The following is a 12,049-nucleotide window of genomic DNA, read 5'->3' on the forward strand; positions in this document are numbered from 1 at the left end:
GTTTATTTTATAATCACATTTTAGCACAGACTATTATACTGCTTGCCAATTACAATAATTTTGGAGAATGTAAATCACATTAACATTTTAGAAGAAATTATTTAAACCATTTTATTTAAACCTTTTTATACAGACAGTTAAAATCAAGTGTTTTAACCCAGTCAGTGTAATCCTTTACAATCAAGGACCTTAAATAAAATCAACTTACCAAATAAAGCTGGACTTTTACTTATTGTCTTTATGTTCTGAGATGGAATATGATGAATACATTGACAAAAAGATTCAGTTTCAATTAATACATTAAATAGTTAAATCTCTCTGCAAACACAAATTTAATTTTGATATAAAAAAAATTCTTTATGAGTTTGAAATATTCGTAAGTTCTTTCCAGTCCTGTAATGTGAAGACCAAGATACTGGAGTTTATTCTTGATTGAAAATATCACAAATGTTCTGTAGTTTATTAAAGAAAAATCTATACATATAAAAATAAGACATTTAAAGATAGTAGATATAAAATGAGATATAATTAGTATCAATAACTTTGGACTTTTAATAGCTCAGCAGTTCATCCGTTAAATTCAACCTAGGTACTGTAACGTATTATATTTGTTTTCTAATGTAAAATTATAAAGATTTTAGCAAACAAGACTTTTATTTTCGTCGGTCGATGTGACGTCATAAGGCTGCGCCGCCCTCCTTCATCTGTGATTCAACTGAAAGGTGTGTGCTTTTGACCATTTTAATCAACGTTCAGTTGTTTAAATCAATATAACTCGTTTAGAGAATTGTAAATAAAACTGTGAAATAAACTGTTAGCCAATGTAACACTTTAATGCTTTATCTAGTGACATTACAATCAACATATAGTTAATAATTTTATCTTAAACGAATTCGTTTACTGGCAAGTAGTGTTGATAGAAACGGATCTTTTCGAAACTCCGAATCAACTGAATCAGTTGCTTCACAAAACGATTCACTGTTTTGAATCCCTCGAATCGCCGCACGTTGATGACACCTGCTGCTCAAAATAGTGTAAATGCGACGAGAACAATAAACACAAACATGTGTAATGTCGGCTTTTACAAACGGTAGCAAATGTTTTCATGAAAGTGTAATCTATTAAATATAATAAACAAATCAGCAAATACTAAACAGCAATCTTAATACAAATATGAACCTTGTATATAATTTGTGTCCTTTTATTCAGTTGAGTGCTAATTTTGGTTGTTTTTGTTTCATCAAGTCCATGACCGCTCACTGACCGATTCCCTTACTAGTGCACTGACTGCTGAAATAGGGAGCTGCCTGAGACACACTCAGAGATTCGGTTTTCATTCATTTTTCTTTCTGGAAATTATTCACATCTTAAACAGGACAAAGTATCCAAACACACAGAAAAACAACAGCTGAATCAACTGAGATCCATGTGACACACTATTATAAAGATGGCATGTATCAAAGAGGAGAGTGAAGATACGAAGATTGAAGAAACATTCAGAGTCAAACATGAAGATACTGAGGAACAAACAGGTTGGTTTTCATTCTCAAAGCTGAACTCACTCATTTGATCCTTATTAAAATGTCCAGCTCTACAGAAAAAAAAAAAAGTTATTTTGTCTAACGTTAAACCCAGTGTCCACTTCTGATTAGAAAAACAGTATCTGACAATTACCTTCTTTTGCTTAAAACAAAAAAAATAACACTTCAGTTTTTAACTTGACATTTGTTTTATTTGTGATTTTTTTTTTTTTTCTGCTATCATCAAAAGTGCCATACTTATATAAACATACCTGAATGTAAATAGCCACGAATGTTCATTACAACAAGCAATAAATAGTCATATTTCAGAAAGACCAGCCTACTTATAAAATAAAACGTTTTTTTTTTTTTTCACCCCCTGGTAGGGTCACTGCATTCTTTTTATCTTTGTCCTTCATTTAAAGATTTTTGGTGAACAAATGATACAGTCAGTGACCAGTAACTTCGTATTGTACTGCAACATAAAATCAAACTGTTCGTGTTTATGAGTGACACAAACAGTTGATATCAAACACCTAAGTAGTGCAATAAAGAAAATATCTGTTGTGACTTTCACATCTTCTGTTGTCCTCAGTAGTAGTAAATCATCAGAAGCTGATCTAGGATGAGTGTTTCTTTCTTGGATTCATGTAGCAGCACACGTGTGGGATCTTCTTCATGTTAAAACACACAACAGAAATGTGAGGAGCAAACTCTCAATAAATCTCTAGGAATAGGTGGATTTTTACAGAGAGACTGAGATGAGCTCATATATATTTGTTTATTGCTCCTATACAGAAAGATAGAAAAATCACCCACTGCTCTTGACTGAATCGCTTATTAGCCCTTATAAAGATGAATCTAAATTTATTTATAGAAATAAATACGTCTGCTTGAAAGAATGAAGAATGTGGTAAACAAGTTGTTATAAAGAATGCATAATTAGTCTATATAACCATTGACATTTTATTAAAAAGAAGAAAATGTTGTTTCTTTATGAGAAACATTTCGTTTTATTTAATTTTAATGTAAGGGCATGTTGTATGTCACAGCAGTTAAATTGGTGTCTATCTTGATAAAACCTTAATATCAAACCTATGGTAATTTTAGAGAAATGCTTAAAAAATGCATTAACTAAACCTTTAGATTTTAGTGGACTAAATATACTGTACATTTAGTCGACTAAAATCTTATGATATTTATATTTAACTAACGGCTAAAATTGGGAGGAAATGCATTGAAAAGAGACAGATCTGTAGCAGTATTTGTATCAGCGAGACTGGTCTTCCTTAACACTAGGCTACTTGGTAAAAAAGATGCCAATAAGCCACATATTTTAAATGCACAATCTTTGTTGTTTTACATTAATTTTGAAATTCAGTGTGAAATTGTTTATTTTCAAATTGTGAGGCGCCACACGTATGCACACAAAACACTCATGCAAACATACAAAATAAAATTTACAAACCTATACAATTATAATAAGTTAGATGCATACTTTAGTTATGTATACACATACAGTCATGGCCAAAATATCAGCATCCTTGCAATTCTGTCAGAAAATGCAACTCTTCTTTCAGAAAATTGTTGCAGTTGCAACAATTTTTATTTTTTATTTCTTTATTTTTATTTTTTATTTTTTTGCACTGGAACAACACACAAAAAAAAAAAAAACAGAAGAAAGGTCAAATCTGATACAACCCAGAACCCAAAAAATGCACTGGACAAAATTATTGGCACCCTTAACTATTTGGTAGCACTCCCTTTGGAAAAAATAGCTGATTCAGATCTGGACTCATTGCTGGCCATTTCAGAACTCTCCAGTGCTTTGTTTGTAACCATTTCTGAGTGTTTTTTGAAGTGTGAAGACCCATGACCTCTGCTGGTGATGCAGCTTTCTGACACAGTCAAGGCATCCAGTGCCAGAAGCAGCAAAGCAACCCCAAAACATTTTTGAACCTCCACGTTTCACTGTTGGGACTGTGTTCTTTTCTTTGAAGGCCTCATTTCTTTTTCTGTAAACAGTGGCATGATGTTCTTTACCAGAAAGCTCTACTTTTGTCTCATCTGTCCATAGTATGTTCTCCCAGAAGGATTGTGGTTTTGTCACATAAGTCTTGGCAAACTCCAGTCTTGTTTTTTTTATGCCTTTGTGTCAGCAGTGGTGTCCTCCTGGGTCTCTTTTCATTCAGATGTTGACTGATAGTGCGAGCTGGCACTGTTGTACCCTGTGTCTGCAGATGAGCTTGAATTTGTTTGGAAGTTAATTAGGGTTATTTATCCACCATTCAAACAATCATTCATTGTAATTTTTCATTAATTTTGCTCATCTGTCCACGTCCAGGAAGGTTAGCTAAAGTGTCATGGGCTGTAAACCTCTTGATGATATTGGGACAGTGGACACAGGAACATTAAGATCCCTGGAGATGGACTTGTATCCTTGAGACTGTCCATGTTTTGGAAATTTTTTTCTCTCAAATCCACCGACTACTCTTTACACTTCTTTCTTTTCTCCATGCTCAGTGTGACACACAACACAAAGGTTGAGTCAACTATTCTCCATTTTAACTGGTTGCAAGTGTGATTACTATATTACCCACACCTGTTGCTTGCCACAGGTGTCTAAATACAAATTACAGGAGCAACACATGCCTGAAAAGCAATTATTTCTTACAATTTTGACAAGTTGCTAATAATTTTGTCCACTCCATTTTTGAGTTCTGTGAAATTTTATCAAGTTTGACTTTTTGTCTGTTTTTTTTTTTTTTGTGTGTGTGCCAAAACATTTGCAATTGTAACAATCTTCTGAGAGAAGTGTTGCATTTTCTGACAGAACTGCAAGCGTGCTGATATTTTTTGGCATGACTTTATATGTGATTTCATATGTGGATGTGCGTGAACTTTTTAGTGTCTGTCTCTGGTAAATGCCGCTATAGCAGCATCTCCAGCAGCCATGGACTTTCTTCACCTTTTTACTTTAAAAACTGCATTTCAACAAAATAGCACATTATACCACAGGACTGTCATTTTCACCTAGGCTGTTTTAGGGATTGCAAATTTACTTTACAGTACAAAACGAAGACCAATAATTTGTTTAAATTAATGTTTTCAGGGCTATGGTAAATGCCTAGTGGGCAAATTGACTTAATTATTTTTTTTCCAATATCTCACCTTAGACAATACTTCCAATATTTCCCTTACTGTACGTACAGTACACAAGAATTTTACATGAAAAATGGGACTTACAGTACATTTTAAATTAAATAATTATGTACTCTATGAAGTGATGTATTGGCAAAAACTCACTGTAGTAAATCATTATGGGAGTAATAAAAGCTTTACAGTTTGACAGTGTGTTATTTTAAAAGTAATTTTAATTCAAATACATTGGACGTATTAACCCTGCCAGTGGAACCATATAAGTGGTTTTGAAAAAAATGTCAAGATTATAGTGGTTGCATATGCATAAGGATTTTACATGTGTACTGTATGTATAGTAAGGGAAATATTGGAACCATTGTCTAAGGTGAGATATTGGCAAAATATATTCAATATTTGCCCACTAGGCATTTACTATAGCCCTGTAAACATTAATTTGAATTAATTATTGGTCTTTGTTTTGTGAAGTAAATTTGCAGATGGTCCCTAAAGCAGCTTAGGCAAAAATGACAGTCTTGTGGTATATCCTGTTATTTTGTTGAAATGTAGTTTTTAAAATATGAAGTATTACACTGAATCATGTAGGCCTAATTGGCCAGCGAAGAAAGTCCCTGGCTGCTGAAGATGCTGCTGTAGTGGCACCTGCCAGAGACAGACCGTGGCATGGATTTGATTTAAATATAATTTAAATACAATATATTGCGAATTTAAATCCTACGTGGTGCCTCATGTAAAATAGTTACTTTTTTAATTGATTGACAGCACTAATCTAAATGTTTTGATGTCTGTTGCTTTGTGCCATTGAACTGCTGTTAACTTACAATTTTCTTATTTTACCTCAGAACTGATGGCACTGAAAGAGGAGAGTCAAGAACTGAATGAAATAGAAAAGAAAGATCAAAATGGGAAACAGCGTGATTTCAAAACTGATGAAAAATCAATTAGTTGCTCACAACATGAAAAGACTTCCTCACAAAAAACACAAACTACAAATTTTAATTCCAACATGAGAATTCATACTGAAGAGAGACCTTACACCTGCAAACAGTGTGGGAAATGTTTCTCACGAAGTGGAGATCTTAAGACTCACATGAAAATTCACATTGAAAAGAAGCCATTAATATGCCCTCAATGTGGAAAGAGTTTTACACTGAAAAAATACCTTAATGTCCACATGAAAATTCACACTGGAGAAAAGCCTTTTACCTGCCCTCAGTGTGAAAAGAGTTTCACACAGAAAAAAAACCTCACTGTGCACATGAGAATTCACACTGGAGAGAAGCCTTTCACCTGCAAACTGTGTGGGAAAAGTTTCACGTATAAAGGAAAACTTAAGATTCACATGAGAAGTCATACTGGAGAGAATCCATTTGAATGTGATCAATGTGGAAAGAGTTTTACACTAAATAGTCAACTTAATATCCACGTGAGAATTCATACTGGAGAGAGACCTTACACCTGCAAACTGTGTGGGAAGAGTTTCACACGAAATGGAGTTCTTAAGACTCACATGATAATTCACACTGAAAAGCTGTTCATATGTCCTCAGTGTGGAAAGAGTTTTACACTGAAAAGAACGCTTGATGTCCACATGAGAGTTCACACTGGAGAGAAGCCTTACACCTGCCCTCAGTGTGGAAAGAGTTTCACGTATAAAGGAAACCTTAAGACTCACATAAGAAGTCACACTGGAGAGAATCCCTTTAAATGTGATCAATGTGGGAAGAGTTTCAGACATAGTGTAAACCTTAATAATCACATGAAGATTCACTCAAGAAAGAAGAGTTTTAAATGTCATCAGTGCAAAAAGAGTTTCACAGAGAGGGAACATCTTAAGAATCATGTAAAAACCCACATCGGAGAAAAGCCTTTCATGTGCCATCACTGTGGAAAGAGTTGTTCAAGAAAAGGAAACCTTAAGGTTCACTTGAGCATTCACACTGGAGAGAAACCTTTCACCTGTGAACAGTGTGGAAAGAGTTTCACTTTTAAAGTAAACCTTAAGATTCACATGAGAGTCCACACTGGAGAGAAGCCTTACAAGTGTCCTCAGTGTGAGAAGAGTTTCACATGTCAAAGCAGCATGAAACGTCATTTGGAAACTCATTCTGGGAAGAAATTGCCATTTTCCTCAGTGTGAAGAGGTTTAGAAAAAGGAGCGATTTCTACAATAATCAGCACATCCATTTTGGAAGACATTCAGTTGTAGTCAAAGTAATGAAAACATTATTGTACGTCACGCTTACAGATACATGTGAAAAGTCATGCAAATGTAAGACTCGGTTTGTGTTCTTTGTTGAATAGTATGACAAGAGAAAACACTGTGTGAAATCAAGGCTGTTCACACCACAGCTGAATGTGGACTACATCTGATTTTCACCTTTATGCATCCTTCATCTCTTTATGCTTCACCATAAGGCTTTTATTTTCTTTTTTGTACTTCTGTGGCCATACCTAACCGTCTGCTTATTGTAGTTTCAAATATTGAGTGATTACAGTAGATTCTCTCAAATTGTGACTAGAGGTGTCACTCAGTTCCATGTGTTGATTCCTCTGAATCAATATATTAGTCAAACTTTTACCTTGCTGGGAAAAGCAATGATGTAACTGAAAGGTTATAAATAAATTGACATTAACAGAACAAAATTACTTGTTTCCATTGATTCTAGGAGTATTTTAACTTATTTAGTTGATTTTAACTTTACATTTATTATCAGGAAAAGCATGGAAATAATATTCTAGTTTTGTGCGGGTCTTTTGTTGTTGTTTGTTTGTTTTTATCAGCAAAGTTAATTTGTTGTGCTTCTAGTAGCCTGTATGTACATATACAATCAGGTCCATATATATTTGGACACTGACACAGTATTTTTATAATTTTTAGTTTTGTTTTCAGTAAATAAAATGCATGATCAGTCGGGTTGAGATCAGGAGACTGATGTGGCCATTGCAGAATATTCAATATTTCTTTACCTTCAAAAACACCTGGGTTGCTTTTGCTGTATATTTTGGCTCACCGTTCATTTATATCCCTATACACTTTAGAATTCTGGCTGCTTCTGTCCTGTCACATCATCACTAAACACCAGTAACCCAGTGCCTACCATGTTTCACAGATGATGTTGTATGCTCTGGATCATGAGCTGTTCCAAGCCTTCTCCATACTTTTTTCTGCCTGTCTTTCTGGTACAGGTTGATCTTAAAAGTAACCTATTATGCAGAATTCACTTGTACATGTTGTTTGAGCATAACTGTGTAATGGCAGTTTGTGTACAAAAACACCCTATAATGATAAAAATCCGCACACACCCTTTTTTTTAAAAAAAAAAAAAAAATCTCCATTAAACACGAGCAGTGTCTCAGAGTTTACCGCTCACAGAATCTTTAAAGTGTGACACACTTTACCAGCCCCACCCATGACTGTTGACTGACACTGCCATATTAGCAGAGACCCTGTCCTGAGAGAGCTGAACACAATCCACCATGTTTATCTTCACACCAGAGCATTTAAAAGCAGGATTCAAGTAAGAAACGTCATCTTATTACAGCTATAGAAGTTGTTGAGTCCAAAGCAGTGAGTGATGTTTGGGTCATATTAACCATGTAGACCCAAACTGCAGTATAAGTTCTGTACATTACACTGCTGCCATTTAGTACAACGATCTAATATAAACATGATTTCTTTCCCAGCTGGTTTAACTTCACAGACATAACCAACTGTGTTTTTGTAACTTATGCATGTTTTTAACATAAACTTATGTGTGAAAGAAAACTTAGTTTAGTACTCACATGCCGTATGACAGCCGCTTTTTTCCATGTCCTTTGGATGTGTGCATCCAGAAAAACGTGTATCAGAAATTGAAACTGATATGGCTTTGAAAGGCATGATTGCAGCACAATATACATGATAATCAAAACCAAACAGATGTTTTTTTTTGGCAGAAATCAGAGATACGAGCTGAAATTGCACAGCCCTGTTCTGGAAATGGCGGCGGGAAGCAGCACCTCTTTTGCATTTCAAGAGACATGCACGAAAACAGCCTGTTTGTGCTTCCACTCAAGCATTTTCAAAATAATATAATACATTATCTGTGGCCTATTTTGAGCTGAAACTTCACAGACACATTTTGGGGACACCTGATTTAGATCATCAGTTCGTTAGGAGAAAGATTCATGAACTGAACGGAGTGTGTCAGATTCTGACAGAAGTGCTGAAGGAACATCAAGAAGCAGATTAAATAATACAAAAAAATTGTGAGGAAAAGTGGAATGACTAAAAAAAAAACACAAGGAAATCCATCCACAAAACTAACACTCTTGTGTTACTACTTTTGCACTCTAAAGCATCAGTTATCTTGCATACAGATGTTCTTTGTGACCACAAAACCAAGCTCAGAGCTGCTAAGAAGAAATGGCACAAGACATGGACCCGGCTGAACAGAACAAATATCAGTCTGTCCTGTTCTCTTTATTCTCTGGAGTTTTACTTGCCAAGGTCTCTTAATACCAAAACAAAATATAGCAAAACCTCAAGACAGACAGAAAATATAATGTTCTCCTCTCCATTCTATACCCTACCACCTCTTCTCTGACTGCTGATGTTAATCTCTGGGTGTGCCTCAATCAGCCCTAGTTCAGTAGTCAGTGCATTGGTAAGGGAGTCAGTCAGAGTGATAGTTAATGGACCTACATTATCAGGGGTTGAGGAAGATTTTATTAACTAAAATATAAAGGAATTGTGTCCAAATTATTTTACCATTATAGTTCTACCTTATATTTTGCTGGACAAGCACATACTGTTATTGTTAGGGGCCCACTGGTGATGGTCGAGCACAGTATGCCCTTATTTGGAGAGTTACTAGTAAAACCAAGGTATATGAAACATCTGTCTCCCCCATAGTGTTTACTTTAGGGACCCCCCAATAATTCAGGTTGACATGCTTGCGTGAGAAGACCAGTATAAAAAGCTGTCCTCAACCAAGTAAAGATCAGTTCTCTATAGACAACTCGGCTTGATTGTTTCGGCAATAAAGTCTATCTTTTGGCATCAAAACCCAAGACTCAAGAGTAATTCTTTGACGGGGAAGAGGGGAAACCACAACAGGGTGTATTCCAGAAAGCAAGGTTACGATCTGCTAAACCTTGAACTCTAGGTTGATTAACCCAAACCTTTCTTACTCAAGGTGTGCTGGTTCCAAAAACCCAACCGGGAATAAGTTGATTCAACTCAGAATATGTTCCTGGTTAACACGCAAGACATTCTCAACAGAGCGACGGATCATATACTGGTTCTTTTTTTCTTCTATCGTTCAAAAGGTCAGTTACATACTTAGTGCATATGGCCACCTTATTGGTGGTTGTGCAGTCTTTTTTTTTCCATTTAATTTCTAATCCGTGAGAATAAGATTTATATTGTTTGTTTGATGCTAATTATATAAGTCATACCAGATATGTATTTTTATTATGAAAATACATTATAGAAAATGCAGGTTCATGATGTATAAACTGAAATAAACATTACCTTGTCATAATAGTGTTTTATAATTTATACAGATAATTATTTTATATGCCATTAAAATAAATATAATAACCATATTAGAATAATATATTATTCCATTATATTTTATTTATATTAGTGCTTTATAATTTACATATCATACATCTATATATATATATATATATATATATATATATATGAAATAAGCTAACCCTGAAACATAACCTACTCCGGAGCAGGTTATCTTCAGAGAGCAAGTTGCTATGGCTACTTACATACCCTGAAAGTTACCTCCGTTTTTGGAACTGAAAGTGGAACTGAAACATACATGGGTATGTCACATAACCTGCTTTCTGGAACACCTCCCTGATTAGACAAACACTCAAAACTTTAACTTACTATTGAGGTTTGATTAACATAGGTTTTAATTAGAGATGCACCGATGTATCAGTCAACAATCGGTATCGGCCGATAAAAGCAATTTATTTCACTATTGGCCATCGGCCAATTGTTCAAAATCAGCCGATGATCAGGGCCAATAGTATCCTGTCAATCAAAAGGCAGTGGGTCAGACTGCAACTCATACTGTGAGTGAAGAAAATCTCTGTTGAATTTAGGGCTGTCAAAATTAACGTGACAATTAGGCATTAACAGTTACAAATAGCAATATTAAACCAGGCCATTTTGACTATATGACTCACCCGTAGTTTAAGCCAGCATTGCCAGATCTGCAGTTTTTCTCTACATGCCTGTATGCATGTAGCGTGCATCGAATCTAATAATCACAAAGAGCTCTGTGCTTTCTTACTTCTGATAAGAATGGGACATTCTACTAGAAACATACATCATTTTATTATTGTTAACAAAAGTGGTTCACATTTAACCCGTTCATTTTCATCAGTATTATTTGTGATTTGAATTTTGTGAACAGAAATTCCTCTTTTGCTGTGCTATAAGCCGGGCTTCGGACGCTTTCCCTTTCCCTTTCCCTTTTGAATTCACGTCGCTTCTCTCACTCACTTCACGTAATCAGTAAAATCTGACTCCTGCTGCACTGTCTGCAGCACGCTTTATGCATGGAGCAAAGCAGATCATGCACTGGCACAAATGCAATCACGTTTTAACTCGCACATTCTCAAAAAACTATTGCAGTCTAGAGTCCGGTATTGGCCAATATCGTTCTGAATAATCGGCTATCGGTATCGGCAGAGAAATTCAGTATCTGTGCATCTCTAGTATATTACATTTAATCGACTACACATTGAAAAAAATGCTACTGTATTTTAAGGTTGTCATCACAACAACAAGAAAAACATGTACAGATGTTTGTAAAAGTTGTCATTACACATTTGTGTTTGTCGTTGTCGTTGACACTGTTTTGAGCAGCAGGTCTCATCAGAGACCCACGATTCGAGCAATTTGAAACAGTGAATCATTTTGTGAAGCAACTCTTCCAATTGACTCTGAGTTTTGAGTTAGTGTTTACGATTATCTGAATCACTACACAGGGAGCGAAATCAAATATAAACTATATAAAATAGATTGAACGTGTTGCATTAATTCAAACACTTCAAATGATTAAGACTACAAACCTTTCTTCAGCTGAAACAATCAAAAAGTTAGAATACCAAGAGGCAAAACTCTGATGCTTTTTGGGTAATAGCCACTAGGTGGCACTTTGGTGGCCAACTGGAGAACAACACAGATACACTGAAAGAACTCAGAATGAACACAAAAGTGAAGTCAAAGTGGAATAAAAGGACACAATGTTCGGCAATCCACTGCAAAAACTATCAGTGTGAATCTACAGATCTTGCCTTTCATCACTTCCCGAAAGACCCTGACAGGTAATCATTCACAAAAGAGTAAAAATATT

At 35.2% G+C, this 12,049-nt stretch overlaps 1 protein-coding gene across 3 annotated transcripts; it reads left to right on the forward strand.

The window, feature by feature from the left end:
* Positions 1 to 653: 653 nt before the first annotated feature.
* LOC127170993 (gastrula zinc finger protein XlCGF57.1) lies at positions 654 to 7,310 on the forward strand. 3 transcript variants are annotated; one of them, XM_051119388.1, is made up of 3 exons: positions 654 to 722; positions 1,280 to 1,532; positions 5,522 to 7,310. In XM_051119388.1, the coding sequence occupies exons 2-3, from the start codon at positions 1,448 to 1,450 to the stop codon at positions 6,817 to 6,819; spliced, it is 1,383 nt and encodes a 460-aa protein (XP_050975345.1). In that variant the 5' UTR covers positions 654 to 722; positions 1,280 to 1,447; the 3' UTR covers positions 6,820 to 7,310. The 3 variants fall into 3 exon arrangements, with proteins under 3 accessions (XP_050975345.1, XP_050975343.1, XP_050975344.1); XM_051119386.1 differs by having other exon boundaries at positions 694 to 722; positions 1,246 to 1,532; XM_051119387.1 differs by lacking the exon at positions 654 to 722 and having other exon boundaries at positions 1,181 to 1,532.
* Positions 7,311 to 12,049: the final 4,739 nt, after the last annotated feature.

This window comes from Labeo rohita, chromosome 9, assembly GCF_022985175.1.
Source record: "Labeo rohita strain BAU-BD-2019 chromosome 9, IGBB_LRoh.1.0, whole genome shotgun sequence".
NCBI lineage: Eukaryota > Metazoa > Chordata > Actinopteri > Cypriniformes > Cyprinidae > Labeo > Labeo rohita.

Bases quoted from the DNA above. Each gene is read 5' to 3' on its own strand.
- LOC127170993 (XM_051119388.1), top strand. From the start codon at position 1,448: ATGGCATGTATCAAAGAGGAGAGTGAAGATACGAAGATTGAAGAAACA. The intron at 1,533-5,521 runs GTTGGTTTTCAT...ATTTTACCTCAG, and splicing joins AGATACTGAGGAACAAACAG to AACTGATGGCACTGAAAGAG.